The sequence below is a fragment of the Chenopodium album genome, chromosome 11 (assembly GCF_948465745.1).
Source record: "Chenopodium album chromosome 11, dcCheAlbu1.1, whole genome shotgun sequence".
NCBI classification, from domain to species: Eukaryota; Viridiplantae; Streptophyta; class Magnoliopsida; order Caryophyllales; family Amaranthaceae; genus Chenopodium; species Chenopodium album.
The window spans coordinates 54141441-54165175 of record NC_137844.1 but is presented as its reverse complement, the minus strand read 5'-3'; the positions used below and the strand labels follow the sequence as shown (position 1 = coordinate 54165175).

The window sequence follows — 23735 nt, the reverse complement described above, 5'->3', positions numbered from 1 at the left end:
AGTAGGGGGCTTGTTGATGAAGGACATAAAAGCAAGCGACAGTGTATATACTCAATATAAATCTGGTCAAAGTTGGGATATAGTTTACTACGTTTTGGATCTCATCAGTGGTGAAGTTTCATCACTTCCTAGTACCGCGCTAGATTGTGGTACAATGCCTTCCATGGCTGCTGTGGGATCTCGACTTTATACTTTTGAGAATCGCTGTGTAGGTAGGAAAGGTACTCGGGATTATAATGAAACCACTAAGCCGAAACCAACCCCAACCCCAACCCCAACCCCAAAAACTAGGAAAGGTAGGAGGAAGATGATTCAGCAACTAAAGGGCTTATATACATCTTATTGCCTAGATCTGACGAAACCTCTGCAAGGTTGGAGGCTAGTTAACCTTGGGGAAGATCCGTTGCTGCCAATGTCTGTCATCACGTTTGGTGGGAAGATGTATGTTTTTTCAAACCCTAAATTCTCTTTTTATTTGCGAGGTTTTCGATCCTGAAACCAACGAGTGGCGTCGCTTGAAGTCGCCTCCATTCCCGCCATCACACGGCAACGGAAACGGCAACACTGTCGGTGGGGATAAGGGCGAGGAGGCTCTCAACCACCCTACACTGATGGAGCATCCAATTTTGGCGGATTACAAGAACAACAGAATGATCGCATGCTTCAACAATATCTCAACGATGTATGCCTACTATCCGAGTTTGGATCGATGGGAATGTGTGGTTCAAGACTTTATAGGACAGAAACCAAACAATGGTTGAATGTTCGACTGTCCCCTGAGGCTGAGGCCATTCATGGCGACTGTAAATTTTATCTCCATTATCGATATAATCATTTACTACATCGGGGCAATGGCTTGCTATGCTTGGTCGCTTCCTCCCTTGATGTGGTAGACTCTTCCCCCACTACCCATGTTCATGTTGTCCAATTCAAAGTCAACGTAAATCACTCTAAAGAGGTGCTTGTCACTCCTTTTTCTTCCCAATACTATCATCTCAACTCTCGCTGCTCTACTTTTCGTTACCTCCCTGTCTAATTCAAGTCATGAATATAATGCGGAATTAAGCAAACATTACAAAATGTAGAGTTAAGTGTATATGACTTGTCATGGGTATTATTTTCAGAATTGCTACAAGAAAACAAGGTTAAATTGTTGGTCCGATATTGGCATGACATCCTATTTTTGAATTTCTCTACAATTTACAAGTTCCATAAAAACGTTATTACCTTTCACTGTGAAGATTTCATACTATATCAGTCATGCATGATTGTGATTATTGTCTTAGTTTACTTTCAGTTTTTTTGGGTTGTGTGGTAGAATTATTTTCCTTTATTTTCTGTGTAAACAAGCTTATACTAGTTGATTGCATTTCAACTCGACCTGTGGTAGTAAAAAAAAATGATAAAAGGGGATGGCAATTTGAACAAGGATATTGAAACTCAAGGTGAACATGACTCTTTACTTTTCCTTGAGAAGGGGAAGGACTTGGTGAATCTATGAATTGGTTACAAACTCCATTTTTACCAAATTCGAAATATGATTATGGTAATATTGGATTTAATGGTTTGAGAAGAACATTGATTGGTTTTCCACTCCTAAGCAGGTGTTGTGAAGAACGTAGTATAATACTACGTAATAAATAAAAATAAAACAAAAAAACAGCCATTGCTCCCTATACTTATAGCCTTATAGAGTACGCCTTATTTCAAGTTGGGTCGTTTGGTCAATGTAAAATAGGCTTTTCTTGGACATGACTATAAATGGACAATATTTGCATGGAGAAAAACAAACAGAAAATCACCCCAATTCGCCCACCGCGGAGATCTGTGAGGATTTCCCGCCGGGGTTCTCCGTCATCGCCGATACTCCTGCCACCCCACCAAAACCCCCTTTCATCTCCTCGCCTCCGACCTCTTCAGGGGCTCCCTGTCACCCCAGCTCAACCAATTTCAATGAGAATGCCTTTCAACCCATTTCCGACCCCCCCTGTTCCAGCTCAGAACTTTCCGTTCAACAATTCAATGACACCAGCTCAGATTAGGGAGATTGCTCAAACTCCACCATCTCTCTCTCCTCTTCTATGGTCATCGATCGAATCTCCGCCAACTCCGGCGAAGATCGAATTAATGTACAATACCCTACTCCAAATAACCAAGCTAATGAACCAACAATTACCCCAAACCCCGCCGTCACCGCCACCGGTGATCAATCCATAGCCAACTCTTCGCCCTTGGTATCAACAGCAAGTTGCATGTCCGTCTTACCCCAACCATCCTCTTATCCCACCTCCTCCCAATCCACCAGTAATCATTCTCTCGTCGGCAAACAGCGAACAAGACCTCGAAGATCCAGAACACCATATGAAAATATTCAGAATTAGAAAGGGAGTGGTGGGTGTGCAAGTCGAAGTCAACTTTTGGGAGACAAAGAACACAATCAGGGAGTTAGACTCCATGATAATTCCATTGAAGATGCACGACATTGTCCTGATGGATCGGACAACGTCATGGAAGGAATGGGATAAATTCGATCCCCTCTTTTGTGGTGGTAAGCCAGCTCCGCCTTTTCCTGATTTAGACATGAAGATTGTTTTATGGAATGTACGTGGTGCTACTAGGAATGAGTTTATTCCACATGCATGGGAGGTAATTGCTGCTCACAAACCAAGTATCTTTATACTTTTAGAAACTAAAAGTGATGGTACTCGTGCTAAAGATGTTGCTAATCTGCTTGGTTTCGATGCTTTTGAGTTTATCAATCCTAATGGTTTACGTGGTGGAATTTGGCTTATGTACAAAAGTAGCATTGAGCTCATTCAATACCAAGAGGGTATTACCAGGAATTATTTTCATGCACTATTTAAATTCTCACCAGAAAGTAAAGAAGTGCTTCTTACTGCTGTTCATGCACCATCTTCTCCATCTGAAAGGCACAAACTTTTGACTGAGATGAGATCTTGTCTTCCTCCTGATAACACACCTTGGTTATTTTTAGGGGACTTGAACGAGGTTACAAGTCAATCTGAAAAATCAGGGGGTCAAAAATTCAAACAGACTCAATGTTCAGACTTGAACAAGCTTGCGGATGCGGCTTGTTTGGTTGATTTGGGATTCTCTGGCAATCCTTTCACCTGGCATAATGCTAGGGAAGGTCTTAAATTAATTCAGGAACGTTTGGACAAGGCAATGGGGAACCCGAGCTAGCTAAACATCTACCCAAACACTCAGGTAACTCACCTTGCCAGAACTCATTCAGATCATTGTCCTATTTTAATTTTTTTATTTAATAAATGCAAAGGGGGACCTTATCCTTTTAGATGTAAAGCTGCATGGTTGGAACATCCTGATTTTAATAGTTTTTTTGTGCATAATTGGGAGCTTCATAATCATGACTTTGTTAAAGGAAGAAATGAATTTTTAATGAAAATTAAGCCGTGGAATCATGACATTTTTGGTAATATTGCTAATAAAAAGAAAAGATTAATTGCTAGAATTGATGGTATCCAAATTGCCCTAGCTAAAAAGTTTTCTTACTTTTTATCAAATCTGGAAAAAGAGTTGCTTTTTGATCTTAATCATATTTTTAAAATTGAAAGAATCATTTGGGCTCAAAAATGTGGTCTTGGTTGGAGGAAATATGCTGATTGTAATACTAGGTATTTCCATTTAGTGGCTAATATCAAGAAAACTAGGGGGAAAGTGTTAACTCTTCAAAATAGTGAAGGTGTCTGGATTACAGATGTTAATGTTTTAAAATCTATGGCTAGGTCTTATTACTTAGATGTTTTCAAAAGCACTCATGTTAATAATACCTTGCTTTCCTCTTACTCTTTTCCAAAAATTCATCCTACTTGTTCTAACCCCAGTTTTAGTCTCCCTCCCAATGCTGCTGAAATTAAGAGGCTTCTGTTTCAAATGGACCCTATCAAATCTCCAGGACACCTGATGGAATTCAGCCCATTTTCCTTCAGAAACATTGGTCTTCTCTTAGCCACTCCATCACTAGTCTTATAGCTGATTGTTTCACTAAAGGGACTATCCCTTCTTCTATAAATGATTCCTATATCTCTCTAATTCCAAAATGTGATAGTCCTATTACTATGAAAGATTTTAGGCCTATTGGTTTATGTAATTCGATTTATAAATTGATAACCAAGTGCATCTCTAATCGTCTAAAACCTATTATGGATGATCTTATAAGCCCCTTTCAATCGAGTTTTATTCCTAATATATCTATCGAGGAAAATGTTATTATTATTAAAGAAGTAGCTCATCATTTTAATAAAGCTTCTAAAAAGGCAAACTTGATGGCTTTAAAAATCGACTTATCTAAGGCTTTTGATAGTTTGGAATGGGATTTCATTAAAGATACTCTTCTTAGTATCAATATCCCTTCTAATATTGTTAATCTTATCCTTAGTTGTATTTGCACCCCTTCTATTTCTCTTCTTTGGAATGGTGAGATTACTGAATCTTTTACTCCCTCCAGAGGTATCCGTCAAGGAGATCCTCTTTCTCCTTATATTTTTGTTTTATGTTTAGATAGGTTGTCCAATATGATTCAATCAAAGGTTAATTCTGGGGATTGGAAGCCTATGAAAATTGCAAAAGACATTAACATTTCCCATCTTCTTTATGCCGATGATGTGTTTCTTTTTGGTAAGGCTGACTCTTCTAATATCCGGGTTATGATGGATGTTCTTGATCATTTTAAACAAATCTCAGGTTTATCTATTAATATCCTAAAATCTTCGGCCATCTTCCCTAGGAAGATGGACTATAATGTTAGAAAGTCTATTTGTGAGATTTGTAACATCACCAATACTACTAACTTTGGTAAGTATCTTGGGATTATTATTTCTCACAAACGTTTAAACAATCTTGATTATTTCCCTCTCTTGGATAAGACTTGCTCTAGGATTAGGGGGTGGCAAGCTAAACTTCTAAATACGGCCGGAAGGTGCACTCTTATTAAATCTGTCCTAAATTCCTACCCTGTCTACTCTATGCAAACCAATATCCTTCCTAATGGGGTAATCAATGATCTCCAAAAAAAGTGTAAACAATTCCTTTGGAATAGGGTTAATCGTTCAAAATACATCCCTAGAACAAACTGGAATGTTGTTTGCTATCCTATGGCCAAAGGAGGTTTGGGAATTAGAGATTTAAAAAGGTGGAACTTATCTTTTATGGCTAAACTTGGATGGAAAATCTTAACTAATCCAAACAAATTATGGGTAAAAATCATGACTAAGAATTACTTAAAATATTCCAACTTTATGGACTACAATGTTAAACAAACCGATTCTATCATTTGGAAGGATATTTTAAAAGGAAGAGATATTCTAAAAAAAGGTATCATCATTAATATAGGAGATGGGAAGGACACTTCCCTTTGGTTTCATCATTGGATTGGAGATTTTCCTCTTTATCTCATTCCTAACCTTACCATTCCTAACTCTAAAGGTCATTGGAGAGTCTCTGATATTATTAGAAATAATGAATGGAATCTTGACAGTGTTGCTCATATTATTCCTTCCTCTATTTGCTCCTTAATTCTAGCTCATCCTCTTCCTAAGCTTGTCCAAGTTTCAGACCGTTTACTTTGGAGTCTAGATAAGTCGGGTAAATTCACTATAAAATCAGCTTATCACTCTACCTCTCCTACTTGTTTTTTAAACACTTCCTTCCTCTCTAGTTTTGGTTGGAAAAACATGTGGAAAATTAAAGTCCCATATAAGTATAAAATGCTCCTATGGAACCTTATTAGGGATATTTTACCAAGTGGTGCTGTTCTAGGGAGAAAGATGAGATTTTTTGACCCCATTTGTACAAGATGTGAGGCACCTATAGAAGATTCAATTCATATCTTTAGGGATTGCCCCAATTCTAGTGCCTTTTGGTCCTTGATATTTACAAACTTTGGTCATCTAAACATTGATCTTCAAAAGTTTTATAATACTTCTCTCTCTGATTGGTTGCATTTTAATTTGACTAACACTTCAAAATGGAAAACTTTTTTTGCTGTGGCAATTTGGCACATATGGAATACCAGAAATATGGCAATTTTTGAGCAGAAAATGATCTTTATTCAATCCACATATAATAAGTTTTTTGTGGATTACAATTATACTCTGGCTTTAACACAGGGAAATGTAGATAGACCTTCCTCTTCTACAGTTACCTCTTCACCTAGGAAATGGGCTCCACCTCACCAAGGCTTTTGCAAGCTCAATACAGATGGGTCCTGGATGAACTTTGATAATGCAGGAGGAGGAGGTGTTATTAGATCTGATAAGGGTATATGGATGGTTGGTTTTTCCATGAGGTTCAATGCTATGTCTGCAGCTGCTGCTGAACTCCTTGCCATCAGGGAAGGTTTGCTCACTGCTTGGAGCAAGGATATCAAACAGTTAGAATTAGAAACTGATGCTCAAGCTCTCTCTAAAATGCTGCAAGACCCTAAATCTTTTGAAGACAATGACTTGGGTAATATTATCAGGGATGTTGCTTCTCTGCTTGAGAGAAACTGGACTGTTTCTGTCTTTCATGCTGACAGATCTTGTAACTTAGTTGCTGATATTTTAGCCACGATGGGAAGAACTAAGTATAAGGTGGGTGAAAGGGTTCCTTACAACTATCCACCACCTTCAGTCTATGAAGCTTATGCATCGGAGATTCCCAACCCACAGGCAGCCTAATCTGATTTCCTGCTCTTCTGCCTCAACACCTTTTGTTCAATCTGTGTTGTCTGCTGCTACTATTTATAACTCAGTTCTTACTGTTATTTTAATTTCTGTCCTGTACTTAATTACTCTAATCTTAGTACTTTCTGATAGCTATAAGGTTGTTTTAGATAATTATGAGTTGCTACACATGCGCTCAGATTATCTATCTTTTGCTAGATTGTTTGTTAATACCATCTTAATCTAATTTAAAGTACCCCTTTTGCGTTAAAAAAAAGACTATAAATGGACAATGTATTGGATAAGGTTGATATAGGCCCAAAACAATAGCCTAATTCATATATTAAAAAAAAAAAAAAAAGAAGATAATTTTAAATTTTAAAGGATAATGCCAGGTTGCTACGGATATGAGCGTAATTAGTGTATTTTTTGTCATTTTCTAAATTTGTACAATTTTTAAGAGTGTTTTTAATGTTTATATATATAACCCTTAGCCCTAAGGGCTATGTATATCATTTTCACTTTTTTATTGAAAGCATTAAATTTTAAATACTTAAGGGTATAGTTTAATCTCCGCATAACATTTTTTTTTTTTAAAAAAAAAAAGATTCACATATCTTATGTCTCTCTTTATTCTATTTCCTTAGTTGTTTATTGGTCCGCCCACCTGAAATATTTTATACGAGTGTACCGTGCACCCAAATGTATATAACAATCTCTCCCGCCCATCTATGACCCAAATTGATTCAACTCGCTTTGAGCTGTCACTGGATTGTCTACTCTTGAACGTCCGCACCCAACCCACCCAATGACCAAGGATACCCACAAGGCCACAATCAATAATCCAAACAAACATTTAATTAAGTGTCCATCATTGTTAGACATCAATCATAACCAACATACAGATAAATTTTGGCCTGAGGCCTCTTAGTTTAGCTGGCCCAAAAGTAGACGTTTTTTGCCTTACATAATGTCAATTTTCCAGGAAATATCGAATATCCTTTTGCATTTGATATGCCTTCCGAGGATATCAGTATATCACTCATTCACTCATACAGTATCAGCGATTTATATTACGGAGTATCTGTTTAATTATGTTCGCCCGACAACACTTTAATATTTAATTTGTATGATTAAAGATGATGTACATCTATTATTCATTTTCAACATTTGGTCGGTTTGGATTTCATGAGCTTATCTGCTTATCTTTAATATTTAATTAGGCTTGTCAGCATTATAATTAGTTACAGAAAATAGTAGTGCACGACTACACTAACATGTCTCTATTAAAAAAATAACTACTGTATAAGAATTGAGAGCTTAAGTCCATATGTCCAATTAATCATTGGGCAAAAGATAGGAAAGACGATTATTTTTCGAGAGATTTTTACTAATTTTAGGTGTCATAATAATCTTAAGTTGAAAATTTTAGATTAAGAAATGAGAGGATTTTATTATCCTAACCCTTAGGGAAGGGAGTGAATCAAATTTCAAAATTGCACGCTTTTGAATGATTACAAAGTTTACTAATATCCAATTATATTTTTAGACTCAGGGTCTGTTCATATTTACTGAACTGAGCTGAACATAACTGATTGGAGCTAAACTAAATATTTTACGAGAGAAGCAAATTAGTTGTTGAACTGAATTGATTAGAGTTAAACTGAATTAAAATTAAGCTCAAGTGAATAAGCCCTCAAATTAGTATTGACATATGTGTTAAATTTTACTTTTTTTTTTTTTTAACGAAAACTGTGTTAATTATTTAGAAACGAATGAAATATTAAACTAAGATCATATAATTGTCATTCAAAATATCCACCTTAATACTCTATATTATAAAGAGACGTATAGTCCATATTTGATACTGTAATGAGTAATGGCTGATGAGTATATATCTACGAGTAAAGTCTAAGGATAATTGTATGACAAAAAGCGCAAACATCCATGCTTTGATTGCCAGATATCCTCGTCGTTCACTGTATGTGCAATGTATACTATACTGGTTCATTGTATGTTGCTAATTTAAGCTTTAATTGGGGGCACCCGCCAGCAACGGCATTATGAGTATTATTTAAACCATTATTATTATTCTTTTGCTTCATAATCAGAAAATTCAGAAGATCTTCTTTCCTTTTCCTTGTACAATCAATATTCTATTGAAAATCATATCATCTCCAAATCCTAGAGTTTAAGATTGATCATTTGTAAAAGTTATTTCCTTTTTCATAGGGCGTATGTGTTTCAAAAACACATACATGGGCATTTTGGGATTTTTATTATTTTTTTTTTCTCTCCCTTAATGGTGCAGTGGTACATTTAGTGGTACTTTTTACCATCAAATTTTGTATTATTGCTTTTTCTCATGTTCCCATTATTTACAAAAGTATCATCCTATTTGTTTCATTGGCACATAGGTCCTATGCGCTAATACTTCTCCCGGTAGGATTAATCATACACATACTACATGTTAGAAAATCTCAAATATCTTCTATACGAATAATTTAAATTTCCTTATATTGATAATATAAATATGTCAAATTTTTGTAATAGCCAACCTCGTAATATTATGCGTGTGATTATTGTTCTTAATATGGATGGAGTAGAATATAAAGGCATTGTTTGATAATTAGAGACCATTATTTATCACGGAGTAGTTTTTAGATGACTATACTATAAAACCTACGACGTTAAAGTCATTATTTCCGTAAACACTACACGAAGTATATTCGTTTATTTATCACTTTATGATGCAAGTTTTTCCTCATTAACAACATTCAAGAAATGAGAGTGGGGGATAGCTCAATTGGTTAGAGCATCTTTTTTCGATTTCAGGAGAACCTAGGATCGATTCTCACCCTAATACTTATTGCTCTCTAAACACCAAAAGGAAGGAAAAAAAAAAAAAACATTCGAGAAATCTTCCGAAAGCGAGAATACTCAGGCACTCAGCTTCTCAGTTTAAATGCAAGCATCAAAAATGTAGATGCAACTAAAAAGGAAAGGGACATAGTCTGGGAGCCCGCTCCTTCTGTTTGGTATCACAGTTGACGAGCGTTTACAAACTTACAACGGGAGTATTAACGGATCTTTTCACAATTAGACAGTTTACTTTTATACAAATAGTTTAACAGAATTTTTAACACCGTTAATCGTAGAAACAGTCTAAAAAAGTTGCAAAAACTTCACTTTCAAATTGATTGCAGGCTTTGATATTTAAAAGAGATTGTATAATGTGTCATATTCAGTGAAAAGGTAGAGCAAAATCGTGCACCCATACAAGCTTTTACTTTTGTCTCTTGTTAATTTAACAGCAGTTTTTAAATGTTTCATTGTAGAACTAGTTCTTGGAATTCTGAATATCCTTGTAAAATAACAAGTTATGTAAGTTATGTTCACATTGCCGACTTCCTCTAGTGAAAGTGTAATATAACATGTTCACCATCTTCAAAATTGTTTATACCATTTGCTTTTAGCTTTTTAGATCTATGAAATGGTGTTAATATGCTTTTAAATTTTGTGGTCTATTAATGTTTAATTTAATAATTAATTAAGGAGTTATTTAATTTGAGTTGTATAATTGATTTGCAGCCTCTTAATGACATAAAATGTTATCAGAAAAAGTATGACTTAGATATTTTAAAATGCAAGTACTTACTTAAATTATCAAGTGGTATGTGATGACAAATGGCAATTGAATGAGGCGAAGGGATCAACGTGTAGACGATTGTTACCGTGTTTCACCATTTTCGACAACATTAAATTACTATATCCTGCAACTGAAACCATCATAAATTTGATTACCTCATTGGCACATGCAATTCATATGCTCACAAAGAGGATTGGAGTTTGTTAACAATACACGAGATTTGTGAGATGGCATATGTGATCATCATACATCAACACTTATTGGCATACTTATATGCGCCAAAAATATTTAATGTTGACTGAATAAAGTTTAAATACTAAATCAGCGTTAATTAAGAATTTCAAAGGGTTAACACAAATTGATAGCTCATGTGCTCAACTATATCCAAGTAAGCAAAAACTTAATTCCGCATTCATTATAGATTCAGCTCAAGTATACACCCGCACAAGGTACAACAGATCTACTTATATTGAATAGTGCTAAAATATGTCTTAAATTATCAAATCACTACTTTAATCCGGATCTAATATGCTATATTTAGATACGAGTATTAAAAAATAAAGTATATAATTTCCCGAATATTTTATAGTATCCATGGTACATTTGGATGTAAAATGCTAGCCTCTACATCCTCCACCTATGGAGTCAATGAGTCCTCCTTAACCAGTCAAAATAAATGCTGTTAATTATCACCCTGGCAAAAACAAATTAACACTAGTCGTTGCCCAAAATTAAATTCCATTATGTGTGTCAGTCAAAATTTGTACATATAAAGCCAACGGCTACCCCATACTCTCTCTCACTCTCTCTCTCTCTTAGCTCCATTTTCGGCGACAAATTCGTTCAATTTCGAATCAACAAAAATTCTCAATCCAAAAATGTATCAAATCCTAATCTGGGTAAAATTACCTGTTTTTCAATTGTTCGTTAATTGACTGACATCTGGGTATCTCTGCTTTCCCCCATTTAATCCCCTCATTCTCCTTCATTTTTTCCTCGATTCTTCCCGTTTTCCCTGGTAAGAATCCATTTTCTCCCTCTTCCAGAAAATTAATTTCCTCTGCTTTCAAACGCTCAAATTTTTTTACTTGATTAATTTTTCGCTTCATTTTTTGTGATTTGTTGTTGATTATCAACTGGGTTTGATTTTATTATTAATTTTTGATCGAAGAGAAGGGAGAATAGTTAAGATTGTAGGTTGGATTTTTCTGGGTCTAGCAATTGAAAACTTCAGTTACCTTCCATCTTAATCAATTAAGGTTATACCTAATTTTATTTATAATTTTTAGTTTTGCCCTTGTGTGTAAAAAGGCCATATAATAAAACTCTTCTTACTAATCTGTAAAATGTAAATTTGTTCATAGTTTTGTTTGAAGAATTAGGGTCTTCTTTTTTCATATAGGGTAATTTTTAATCTAATTTTGTTCGTTATATTGGCCAGTCTTCAAGGAATTAGGCCAGTTCAATTTGTTGTTCTAGGCTAGAATCTTTTTAATGTTGTAAATATACTCATTAAAAGAGAAAAGCTGGAAAAAAAAAGAATAAAAAAGGGTTCTTGGGGTGTAATTTAAGGGGAATTTAAGGACAATGTCTGCTGGTGCTGGTATTGCTTTGAGTTCCATTCACGAAAATATGGTGCATTTCCCCGGTTATGCTGATAACCGGGTGGATTTGCACTCGAACGAGTCGATATTAGTATATCTTAGTGTTGCCGGGTCTGTGATTCCTATTCGGGTTTTGGAATCCGATTCGATTGCATCTGTTAAACTCAGGATCCAAACTTGTAAAGGGTTTGTAGTTAAGAAACAAAAACTTGTGTATGGAGGTAGGGAGTTGGCCCGGAATGATTGCCTAGTTAAGGAATATGGTGTCACTGGTGGGGATGTGTTGCATTTGGTCCTTAAGCTATCTGATCTCCTAGCCATCATAGTTAGCACTGCTTGTGGAAAGGAGTTCGAGTTGCAAGTCGATAGGTATCGAAATGTTGGGTACCTTAAGCAAAGAATCTTTAAGGAAGGAAAGGGATTTGTTGATGTTAATGATCAAGAACTCTTTTGTCAAGGTGAGAAGCTTAAGGATCAGAGGCTAATTAATGATATTAGTAAGACCAATGATGGTGTTATCCATTTGCTGGTTAAGAGATCAGCCAAAGTTAGGGCTATTCCGGTTGAAAAAGATGTTGAACTTTCAGTAGTGGCATCGGATATTAGGCCTAGGGATAAAAGTGATGAATGCAAGAAACCATCTGGTGAGCTGCGTCCTTTATCTAAGAAGGCGCCTAGTAGAGATTTTTTGTTAGAACCTGTGATTGTTAATCCTAAAATTGAATTAACATCGGCAATACAGGACTTAATTAACTCATCATTTGATGGCTTAGATAAGGGTAAACAACCAATTAGGTCCACTGAAGGCACTGGAGGAGCCTATTTCATGCTAGATCCCTCAGGACAGAAGATTGTAGCTGTGTTCAAGCCCACTGATGAGGAGCCTATGGCTGTCAATAACCCACAAGGCCTTCCCATCTCAGAAAATGGTGAAGGGCTGAAAAGGGGAACAAAAGTCGGGGAGGGAGCATTGAGAGAAGTTGCTGCTTACCTTCTAGATTATCCAAAGGATGGGCTTCGCTCATCATCTCGTGATGTAGTAGGTTTTTCTGGGGTGCCTCCTACTGCAATGGTCCGGTGTTTGCACAAGGGATTCAACCACCCAGAAGGGTTTGAATGCACATCGAATGATGTGAAGATTGGATCTTTGCAAATGTTCAAGGAGAATGATGGTAATTGCGAGGATATTGGTCCTCAAGCTTTCCCTGTGGAAGAAGTTCACAAGATCAGCGTCCTTGACCTGAGGTTGGCCAATGCTGACAGGCATGCTGGGAATATTCTTTTCAAGAAAAATGCCAAAGATGGTCGAATTGAGCTTATCCCAATTGATCACGGCTACTGCCTGCCTGACAGTGTAAGATTTTTTCTTCCTTCTATCGCTTTCATTGCTTCTATATCTTGCTTTTGTTATTTAGAAACATCTTACCTACCTGCAACATTCACAACTCTAAATGATTTTCCATGGGATGAAGCCCTCTTGGACTAAGAAAAGAGAATTTATTTGACTGTATCATGCACAATCTCTCGTGAGTCATAACCGATGCTATTTACAATACATTATGATAACCTGCGCACATTGTTTCTATAATTATTGTGGAAATAGGAAACATACAACCATGAGTACTTAGAAAATTTACATTATAATCTTGTGCTTTTAATGGTAAGTTGAATTACTACGTGGAATCTGGAATACAACTTTATGAACACATTACAAGTTTATGGCTGCCATGTTATAATTTGTTCCTTGTGAATAACATTTGCCAATATGAATCTGATGTTGGTTATATTCTGCTTGACCTATGGCCATGTACATTAATAGCATGCATGCACACTAATACTTCATCATTATATGAATGTGGTTTGAGCCTTTTAATTCAAGCCTTCTTCTTTTGGCAGTTTGAGGATTGCACATTTGATTGGCTATACTGGCCACAAGCCCGTCAATCCTTCTCCCCGGAGACCATTAAGTACATAAAATCACTTGATGCTGAACAAGACCTTGCTTTGTTGAAGTTTCATGGTTGGGATGTACCTATTGAGTGTGCTCGTACTCTACGCATCTCCACGATGTTGTTGAAGAAAGGAGCAGAGAAAGGCCTGACCCCTTTTGCCATCGGAAACATCATGTGCCGGGAAAATCTGACCAGGGAATCTGTTATTGAAGAAATTGTTAGCGAAGCTCAGCGACAGTCAATTCCTGAAACGAGTGAAGAAGGTTTTCTTGAAACTGTTTCCCAAATCATGGATATCCGGCTAGCTGAGCTGAAGTAACTAATGAGATGTGTTATGTAGCCATCTTTAAGTAATACTACAGAGTATCTATATCATTGTATTGTATGTTATGTATAGTTTGAAAGCTGTAGCAGTCCAGTTTTGGAGGGACTGATTGCCCCGTGCCTTGTGGAAATGTTTATTTGTCTTGAGATTATTTATTGCTTCTGGTCTTTGAAGCGATAAATTTTAAACTTGTATCAGAGAACAGAAGAATGCCATTATGAAATAAGACAACTATCAGACCCAACATATAAGGTCTGATTTCTGTAATGAATCGCAGCGGTTTTTGTATAGTTAAACCTTGCTCTTTCCTTGTATTTCAGGAAAATGATTCAGTTATTATGTTGATCTAGCTCCAATTGAATGAAATCATGCTTTTGGTGTTTCCTCAGTTTGCAATAAAGAGCAGTTGAATGTATAATACGAAGTATCACATGCTGAATTTGTCAGACGCTCTGCACATAGATTATACTGTGATCTTGTTTCTAACTTGGATTTACAATCAGCAATACACAGATTTACTTTAAGTTTTAACATTGATGACTATGATGAATAAGGTAATTCTGCAAAATGGAATGTTTATGGAAAGCTGTTAGAGAGGAGGATAATCATGAATATACGACATTTCTACCTGTTTTCGTTTTACTACTACAATTCATAATTCATGACTACCACGTTTGTTTTATTGTGCCTTCTACTCGAGCAAATCTATGTCTACATCTATACTTGATGGGTATCACACATATATATTGTTTCTACTAGTGATAATGATTTAAATCTCTATAGTTAAAGCGGTGATGGCAACGCATTTACTCCATATAAGAAGTTTTATTACTAAGATTTTTCTTCGTACTTTCGTCAACACTTCAATAGAAATTTACGTAGAATAAAGTATATTTATATGTTGATATGCATCTAAACAAATATTATCTTGTACATTGACATGAACTCGAGTTAAGCTAAAATACGGTCCCTCAACTTTAGTATTTGTAGCATTTTAATCCCTTATTTTTCAAACGAACCAAATTGGTCCCTCAACCACCTATAACTTACTTTTTCAGTGGAAAAAAAATGAGTCACCAAAGTTTAAGGACCAAAGTGCCCATGTGGCAAAAAATAAAATAATATTTTTAAAAAAGTTAAGGGACCTATCCTACTTAGCAAAAGTTTAGGGGCCATGATTCATTAAAAAAAAAAATTATTTTTTTTGTTAATTTTTATTTAAAAAGGAATCTTTTTACTGACATTAATTTTTTTTTTCATCAACATTAATATTTTGATTTGCATTAATAAAACTATAGAATTTCCGAAAAAAAAAAAAAAAAAAAAAAAAAAAAAAAAAAAAAAAAACCTATAGGATTTTCCACCTTTTCTCACCCTACATCAGTACATCACCAACAACCTGCCACAAACACACAACCTCATCTCCACCAGTCTCCAGTCTCACCACCGTCATTAATCAACCACGTAACCCAAACCTCCGGTTCGGTCGAACTATATTGTGCATGAGCTTGTATAGAATTAATAAAATCAGGAGGCCAAGATTAAATCACAAAATAAATCAAAGAGTGGAATTAAAATATGGTGATTGCTGATGATCGTTAATGGGGTGCAAAGTAGGGGATTGTTTCCCCCATTAGAGCAGTCAAACCAAAAGAGAAGAAGAGAGGGCTGACCCTTTTATTTTTTTAATTTTAATTTTCTTTATTTTTTCTTTTTCCTATTCCCTTCTTTCTTTATTTTTCCTTTTCCTATTTCTTTAATTCGAAGTATTTAGTTTTTTTTTGAAAGAAACTTGAAGTATATATTTAATTTTTTAAGTCATATTTAATTTTCTTCTTTAATTCTTTAAGGTCCTATTCCCTTCACCTTAAAAAAATAATATTAAGTAAAATTAATTTCAGTTCAGTAAAAATAAGCTTTCTTAAAGAAGATTTATAATAAAAAATCAGTAAAAATAATTTTAGTTCAGCAAAAATAATTTCATTTCAGTAAAATTAAGTTAAGTTCAGTAAAAATAATTTAAGTTCAGCAAATATAATTTTGTTCCGGTAAAAATAATTTCAGTTCAGCAAAAATAAGGTGAAGAGAGCGGGGCCTAACTCATATATTAAAAAAAAGTCATTTATTTTTTTAAAAAGCAAAAAATTTGGGTATGTTTTCTTTCATTTTAATCAAAGTTTGTACATAATAAATATTAAATATTAGTAGCTGACCAAAAAAAAAAAAATTTAAAAATTAATGATTTATAATCCCTAAACAAATGCTAACTAGGAAATGGTGAAGCAAGGGTGGTAGAGGGACCAATATTAGTCCCTTAACTTTTGCTTAGTTGGCAACACACATCTCCAAACTTTGCTGACTCATAAGTTTCTCCACCAGAAATGGTGAGGCAAGGGTGGTAGAGGGACCAATTTGCCTCATTTGAAAGATGAGGGACTATTATGCAACTAATGCCATAATTTAGGGACCGTATTTTAGCTTATCTCTATTTATTACTGTTTATGGAACTAGTATCGTTGGAAATTGGGCTCAATAACAGTCAGTGACATTTCTTTTCTTGGGCTTCTACTACCATCTAGTTGGGCCAATATCCTTAAAAAAAATACGGAGTACATTTCTTATCTTTTTCAATTTTTTTTTTACGACAAATTATTGTTTTGAAATATAATATGAAGTACTCCATAGTCCATGGGGGTGTTAAATACTGCCAACAACTTTTATCAAAACCGCCAACATTTAAGGTGAATGGACATCAATGCTCTTACTATACCCCCCACCTATCTTCTTCTTTCTCTTTTATTGTTTTCTCTCTCATCACCCATAAGGGCCACAACCACCATTTCCCAACCACCATCAACCCCAACAGCGGCTGTATGTTAGAGGTGAAGGGAAGCAGCGACCGTACGTCGGAGGTGGAAGGGTAGCGACGTCGATGACCGAAGGAGGCATCACGGTGGTTGGCAAAACAGTCCGTCCCTAATCTTCTTCTTTCTTTTTTTTTTCTTCAATAATTTCCGACGCTCACGCAAAACCAAAACACCACCGTAACCGATTTTGGACGCCAGTTACCGTGGTCAACCGGCACGCAAAACCGATCACCTGATACGGTAACCGATTTTGGACGCCGGTTACCATGGTCAACCGGCGCTGGAAACCGGTTACCATCCCGGTTGACCGGTTTTGCGTGCCGATTGTGATGTTAGCTGGGATATAAAACACCACCACTGACCACTCGAGGAGCAAAGGTGGTGGGTCTTCATTTTTAATGATGATTGTGTTACTGTTGTTCGTGAATTGGTGGTTCCGACAACACAAACTAAAATCTGGTAGTTGTGGGCGGTGATGGTGGGTGGTCGTGGTCATGGAGGCGTGGGTGATGGTGGTCATGGTAGCGTGGGTAGTGGTGGCATGGGTGGTTGCTATTGTGGTGGTTGACGGTTGAGTTTGAGACTTGATGGACTTAGGAGAGGGAAAAGCAAAGTGGGGAATGAGTAAAGGTGATTTTGTCTCTTCATCACTATTGTTGGCGGTTTGATAAAAAGATTTGGCGGTGTTTAGCAATCCACTAGTCGATACAATTTTTTTGAAATATTATTGTTTAGAAATATAATACTCCATAGTCCATACAATTTTTTTGGAATATTATTGTTTTGAAATATAATACTCTCAAAAAAAATCTATCCATATTGAATATATTTCATTTATAAGTTGATTTTTTTTGGAATTAATTGGTTATGAATTGATGACATGACTCCAAGTAAGGAAATTTTTTACTTTAAATTATGCAATTATGACTTGTGCTTTCCCAAATAAAAAAATCAAAAAAGTTAAATAAGGTAAACTAATTATGAATTATGTTGTACTTTAATGTTAAATTCCAAATATTTTTTTTTTCTTATTTTATGTGATTGATTCCATATGTGACTAACATTATGAAATGGAGGGAGTATGGAGTAATCCATAGTCCAAACAAATTAATATTGCACAAACATTGATTAGTGATTAATTAAGTACGAGTATATTAGTGCAAATGATTTAATTAATTAAGATATGATTAAAGACAACAAATTAGCATCGAGTCCCTCTCCATTGGTCCTAGGGATGGTTGATCGAAGCATAAAACTTAAAATAAGTCCACCATGTTTGTCTAGCATTGATTTGTCCATCCAGGCAGGGGTAACATAAATACATAATTTCCATGGCTCAATGTTTCTCATCACAACATTCAACAACCCAATGTTTGCCTTTTTAGCTTCAAATTTCTGTTATGCTTTGTAATTTTGCATATTTTAATCATATTTATTATGTTTTATATAATTTTTTTTATAGGTATGCAATAAAAATTAATTTGCTAATTTAGTTTAAAGGGTCGTTTGGTTGTACATAAAAAGTTACACTTTTTCTTACATGTACAATTTTTATATATTTTCACTTTCTAAATTTTGATCAACATTGCTTGGTTGAGCATATGAAATTGGAATTTCTATCAAAAGTTTTACAGTGAAGTTTACTACCAAGGGAAAGATATAATCAAGCAGCATCACCGTTTTATATAGAGGATGGTCTCAATACTTGGTTTTGCTAGTTTGATATATTTGATGATCACCAAAATACATTGTACATCTTTGGATCATATTCTTCGGCCATACTCAACCATTGTTTTTAAAAATGTAAAAACAACGAATAATGTTAATAAACGTTAAAAATGTATCTTAACAAAGATAATAATGTCAATATATATTACTCAAACATTAGCCTTTAGAATGAAGGGTACAAATTACAACTATAAGAACATCTTCAATGACAAGGTAATTGTCAAATGAGTTTGCCATGCCATATAGGATTTTAAGCTAACTCTTTTTGAAACTATTTTGTGCACCAATGATTAGTTAATGACTTGCTTTTTAAATAAGTTTAACTTTCTCAATTAGGTTTTAAAATTTAATTATATTAATATGTAAGCTAATTTGTTTGGCCAGCCTTAATTGTATTTTTTAGCTCCATGGTCAAGCTAATAGTTAGGGACTTTTGAAATTTACAAGGTAATCCTTAGCTAGCTACAACTATTAGAATTGCTCTAAACTACTTCGTATATTTCTATCAACATATAGTTTAATCTTCGTATATTTCTATCGTATAGTTCTATTAATATATAGTTTAATCTTTATATGTACTTCAAAATTAATGGGAAGACAATTGTACTACTATATATCTTCCTGGACCCGTCTGGCTGTCTCTATTCATAACCCTTTCAAATCAAGCCAAATTTTGTTAGGCTCATGACAACCGTAATTAAACAAACTCCATATCACCAATCCACCTCAAATCACAACCAAACCACACAACCTATACAATCCAATCATGCAATCACATCACATGAGCATCATGAACTATAGATATAAACTTATTGGACATTTGAACTACACATAGTCCTCCACTCCTCCCTACATGACATTTTTTTTTTTTATGATTATTATTATTATTTTGTTTTTTAATTGAAAACACAAAACCCAAGAAAACACAAAAAGAAAAGTCACACTTTCACACTTTATTACTTGACTCTCCCCACACACTCCCCTCTCTTTTGACTTCCTCATCATCCACTTTGATTTCCCTCCACAATCACCCCTCTCTTTCAAACAAAACCACTAAACCACACTCTCAATTTTCAAACATACAAACACACAAACTAAACCCACCATGAACCACCCCACCAAACCACCCCACCATCCACCATACCGCCACCCACCACCACACCATCCACCACACCACCACCCACCACCACCACACCGCCGCCCACCAAAACCCCCCAAACCCAACCGCACCACCCTAGCCTCCTGCATTGTAGCCACCATCTTCCTCCTCTTCCTCATCATCATCGTCTTCATCGTCTACTTCTCCCTCTTCAAACCCAAAGACCCCACCATCTCCGTCACCGCCATCCAACTCCCTTCCTTCACTCTCTCCTCCAATGCTTCCGCCGTCAGCTTCACTTTCTCCCTCTACGCCGCCGTCAAAAACACCAACCACGCCGTCTTCTCCCACTTCGACAACTCCCTTCAACTCCTCTATGCCGGTAATCAAATCGGGTTCATGTTCATTCCCGCCGGAAAAATCTCCGCCGGTAATACGGAGTATATTGCTGCAACATTCTCCGTTCAGGCGTTTCCGATCTCGAGAACGGGACCTGCGAAGGCGCCGGAAGGGAATATTCCGGCGATGGTGGGGAATATTCCGGTGACGGATGGGATTGAGAGAGTGAAGCCGACAATGGAGCTTGAAATGAGGTTGGAAATGGTGGGAAGAGTGAGAGTTTTGTGGGTTATTAGTCATCATGTTGAAATTGGTTGTGATTGTCGAATTTCTGTTGCTGTTTCTGATGGATCTGTGCTTGGTTTCCATTGTTAGAACTTAAAAGGGAATTGTTGCGAACTTTACTGGGTTTTTTTCTCTTTTAAGAAGGAATGTTTTTTGGGATTTGTGTTTTTTTTTTTTTTTTTTTTTTGGGAAGGAATTTTTAATGGCGGATTAGTTTATTAGTTTGCTGTAATTGTACAAAGTTTAACTTACTCCATTGTAGAATATTGAATAGGTTTTCAGTTTTAATTTCACTAATGTGGGAAATGTTTTGCTCTTTTGTTCCTAGCTTAGCATTGTTATGATCCAAGTACCCGACGTATAAACGACAATTAGTTTAGTTGGCTAAAATCTCGACGTATCTTATTTGTTATCAACAGCCCCTACGTGATAGAAATTTATGTGTGTTTCAGCTTTTCATACTCATGAATCTAACATGATACTCCTAAGAAGTTTTTACAATGTATTGGAAGATACGGAGCATTATTATCTCACTAATGGAGCTCGTAGTTTAAGGAAATTTAGTTTCCATTCATCTTTTAGTAAAGTTTACTCCAACAGTCCTGCTGAAATTAAGCATCATTCTCTGACCTTTCTTTTAAAGAGGTTGAGGACAATTTGAGGGATGCTTTGATTCTTTAATCTAGGAGAACATGCCATCATTTATTTATATCATATATCTTGACCTAACTAAATTGTCTGTTATTTATTTATTTTTAAAATTTTTAAATCCTAAGTCCTAATAGGTTACAACTTACAAGTATAAAATAGACATGCTCGACAGTCCAAATAGTACATATGTATGGAGTATGATATATTGTTGCTCCTCAAGGATTATACACCATCTCTCAATAAAATGTCTCATTCTATCCAATGTAACGTGTTGTTCTTTATTTTTTTGCTTTGTACAGGTGTACATATTCGGAATTGTGACTTGTAAGATATACCTCAAGTCGTCAATACCTGTGACAGGATTAGGCTAACGGATTAGGTAGTATATTCTTACTTAATTTCTCGTAAAAAAAAGTTAAATAAAATATTCTTACTTATTTACTCTATTTAGATTTTTCATTAACAAAAAAAAAAAAAAAAGTCTCTAATTTGGTTTCTGAAAAGGCAAATATGAAAATCTCCTGGGATTATCAGTTAATTAACAATAATGGCTGTTTGGAAGACACAGAAGAAGGCTGCAAAGGGACAGTATTTCGCATATGCAGGAAGAAAAAGCAACAATAATTATACAAGGGCATAAAATGTGGGGCAACTTTTAGATAACAATTCCTTAAAAGTTGCTTTTCTTCCCGACCTCTCTTTCTTTCTTTCTCTCTTTCTTTCTATTCTCTCTTTTATTCTTGCTTTGCTTATAATTATGCCTTTTCTCCTCCATATGCTAATTTTCTGCTCTCCCTTGCCTCTTAAGTTAATTGGCACTTAATTGTACTAGGAAGGGACGCTGTGATAGATTGAATGGTAAACCTAGAGTTAGTTGCATCTTGCATGAATCGCATTTTATATCAGCTCATTCAGTGCTTTCAATGACATAATGTGAGTACGACTGTACGAATATGAGAGTATTATTAGTATGAACTTTAATTACTATCTCCGTTACATATTATGTGCAACTTTGGAATATTTTATATATCACAATTAATACCCAAAAGTTGCACATAATATGTAACAGAGGTAGTAGAAAGCATTCTCTCTCACTCTCTAAGAAAATTGCTCACTTTATTTATTTACTAGATGTAAGCCCGTGCGATGCACGGTTTTTAAATATTTCATTTTTGTATATTTTTTTTTTTGTAATTTCTTAATTTTTTTGTTTTTTATTTTCTATTCTATTATTTTAACATTAATTTAAGATAACATATTTTGTTAAGTTTTAAATTATTCTTATTCAAATTTTACGTATATAGAACTTGAATTTATAAATTGAAATAAATATTATCTCATTCATCGGATAGTTAGATAAAATCATTAAATCAAAATATATTTTTTAATTTCTAATTATTTGTTAAAATAATATAAATTCTAATGTAAAATATAATATAATAGATAATTTTTGTTTTTTTTCATTATTTAAATCTTAAATTACTATTTTTTGTTTTCAATTCTCAAATTTCATTTGTTAATTTTTTCTTAAATGGCGACTGAAAATTTAAATTCTAAATTAATATATAAATCTAATTTTTCATTGGTCGAAATATTACTTTTGCTTATGTGGCGTGCGATGCACGAATTTTTATATACATTTTGTATATAAATATTTTTTTGGTGATATCTTAATTGTTTTCTTGCATTATAAGTTTTAAAAATTTTGTATGAAAATATCATATTATCAGATATTTACATAAAACCATTAACATCAAATGATAATTTATATTTTTTAAATATCAAATATAATTTTTAGTTTTTTAAATAATATAAATCCTAATATCTAAAGATAATTTTTAGTTTTGTAACAAATATAAATGATAAAATTTAGTGTTCTTAAATAATTAAAATCCTAATAAATTACTATTCGTCATTTTTACCTACGTGGCAAAAATTTAAAATTTCATTCGTCACTTTTGTTTAGGTGGCGAGTGATTTTTTTAATTCTAAAATAAAATAGAAATCTAATTTTTAATTGGTCGAAAATATACCTTTTCTTATGTGGCGCTCCCAATGCTCTCCAAAAATGCCTACTTTATTTATATATATTAGATTTTTTTTTTTTTTTTGAGGAAATTGCTCACTTTATTTAATCTTGTTTTATTAATAATTTTCATCAAGCCTCTATTTGAAGAAAATACATGTTGAAGATCAGACTGAAGATGCCACCTCAGACCAAGTTGGTCATAACAAACTTATGACAACTCAGCATTTCTGTAACTAACTTTATGATTTAGTTGGAACAGTAGCTAGCTATAAATACTCTGATGTAAAGTTATTACAAGCTATCTATTCATAATTTTCCCTTCACACTTTTCTAGTTTTTCTCTCTCTAAAATCTCTCTCTTCTTCTTCAAGCTTCCTCAAGCTTCCATTAATGGAGGTCTTAGTTTTCGCTTCTCTGTTCAAGCAATAAACTCAATTCGCAGATTCCGTCATGGTATCAGAGCTTTGGCGATCGATTCTTGGATCTTGCTGAAGCTGTTCTTCGTTCAGATTTGTGGTTGA

General features: G+C 34.7%; 3 protein-coding genes across 3 annotated transcripts; all 3 read left to right on the top strand.

The window, feature by feature from the left end:
- The first annotated feature begins 2454 nt into the window (after positions 1-2454).
- Positions 2455-4014, top strand: LOC145566873 (uncharacterized). Its single transcript, XM_081626152.1, has 2 exons — positions 2455-3151; positions 3299-4014. Exons 1-2 carry the CDS (start codon positions 2455-2457, stop codon positions 4012-4014), a joined length of 1413 nt encoding a protein of 470 aa, XP_081482278.1.
- Positions 4015-11131: 7117 nt separating this feature from the next.
- Positions 11132-14499, top strand: LOC145569218 (phosphatidylinositol 4-kinase gamma 4-like). The gene is made up of 2 exons (XM_081628572.1): positions 11132-13293; positions 13836-14499. Exons 1-2 carry the CDS (start codon positions 11923-11925, stop codon positions 14208-14210), a joined length of 1746 nt encoding a protein of 581 aa, XP_081484698.1. The 5' UTR covers positions 11132-11922; the 3' UTR covers positions 14211-14499.
- Positions 14500-19916: 5417 nt separating this feature from the next.
- Positions 19917-20883, top strand: LOC145566872 (uncharacterized). The gene has a single exon (XM_081626151.1). It carries the CDS (start codon positions 19917-19919, stop codon positions 20622-20624), a length of 708 nt encoding a protein of 235 aa, XP_081482277.1. The 3' UTR covers positions 20625-20883.
- The last annotated feature ends 2852 nt before the right edge of the window (positions 20884-23735 follow it).

What these genes read in the sequence shown, in the direction of transcription:
- LOC145566873 (XM_081626152.1), top strand. Translation starts at nt 2,455, where the DNA reads ATGATAATTCCATTGAAGATGCACGACATTGTCCTGATGGATCGGACA. An exon ending in CTGGCATAATGCTAGGGAAG is followed by an intron (nt 3,152 to 3,298) that starts GTCTTAAATTAA and finishes ATAAATGCAAAG; the next exon opens with GGGGACCTTATCCTTTTAGA.
- LOC145566872 (XM_081626151.1), top strand. Translation starts at nt 19,917, where the DNA reads ATGAACCACCCCACCAAACCACCCCACCATCCACCATACCGCCACCCA.
- LOC145569218 (XM_081628572.1), top strand. Translation starts at nt 11,923, where the DNA reads ATGTCTGCTGGTGCTGGTATTGCTTTGAGTTCCATTCACGAAAATATG. An exon ending in GCTACTGCCTGCCTGACAGT is followed by an intron (nt 13,294 to 13,835) that starts GTAAGATTTTTT and finishes TTCTTTTGGCAG; the next exon opens with TTTGAGGATTGCACATTTGA.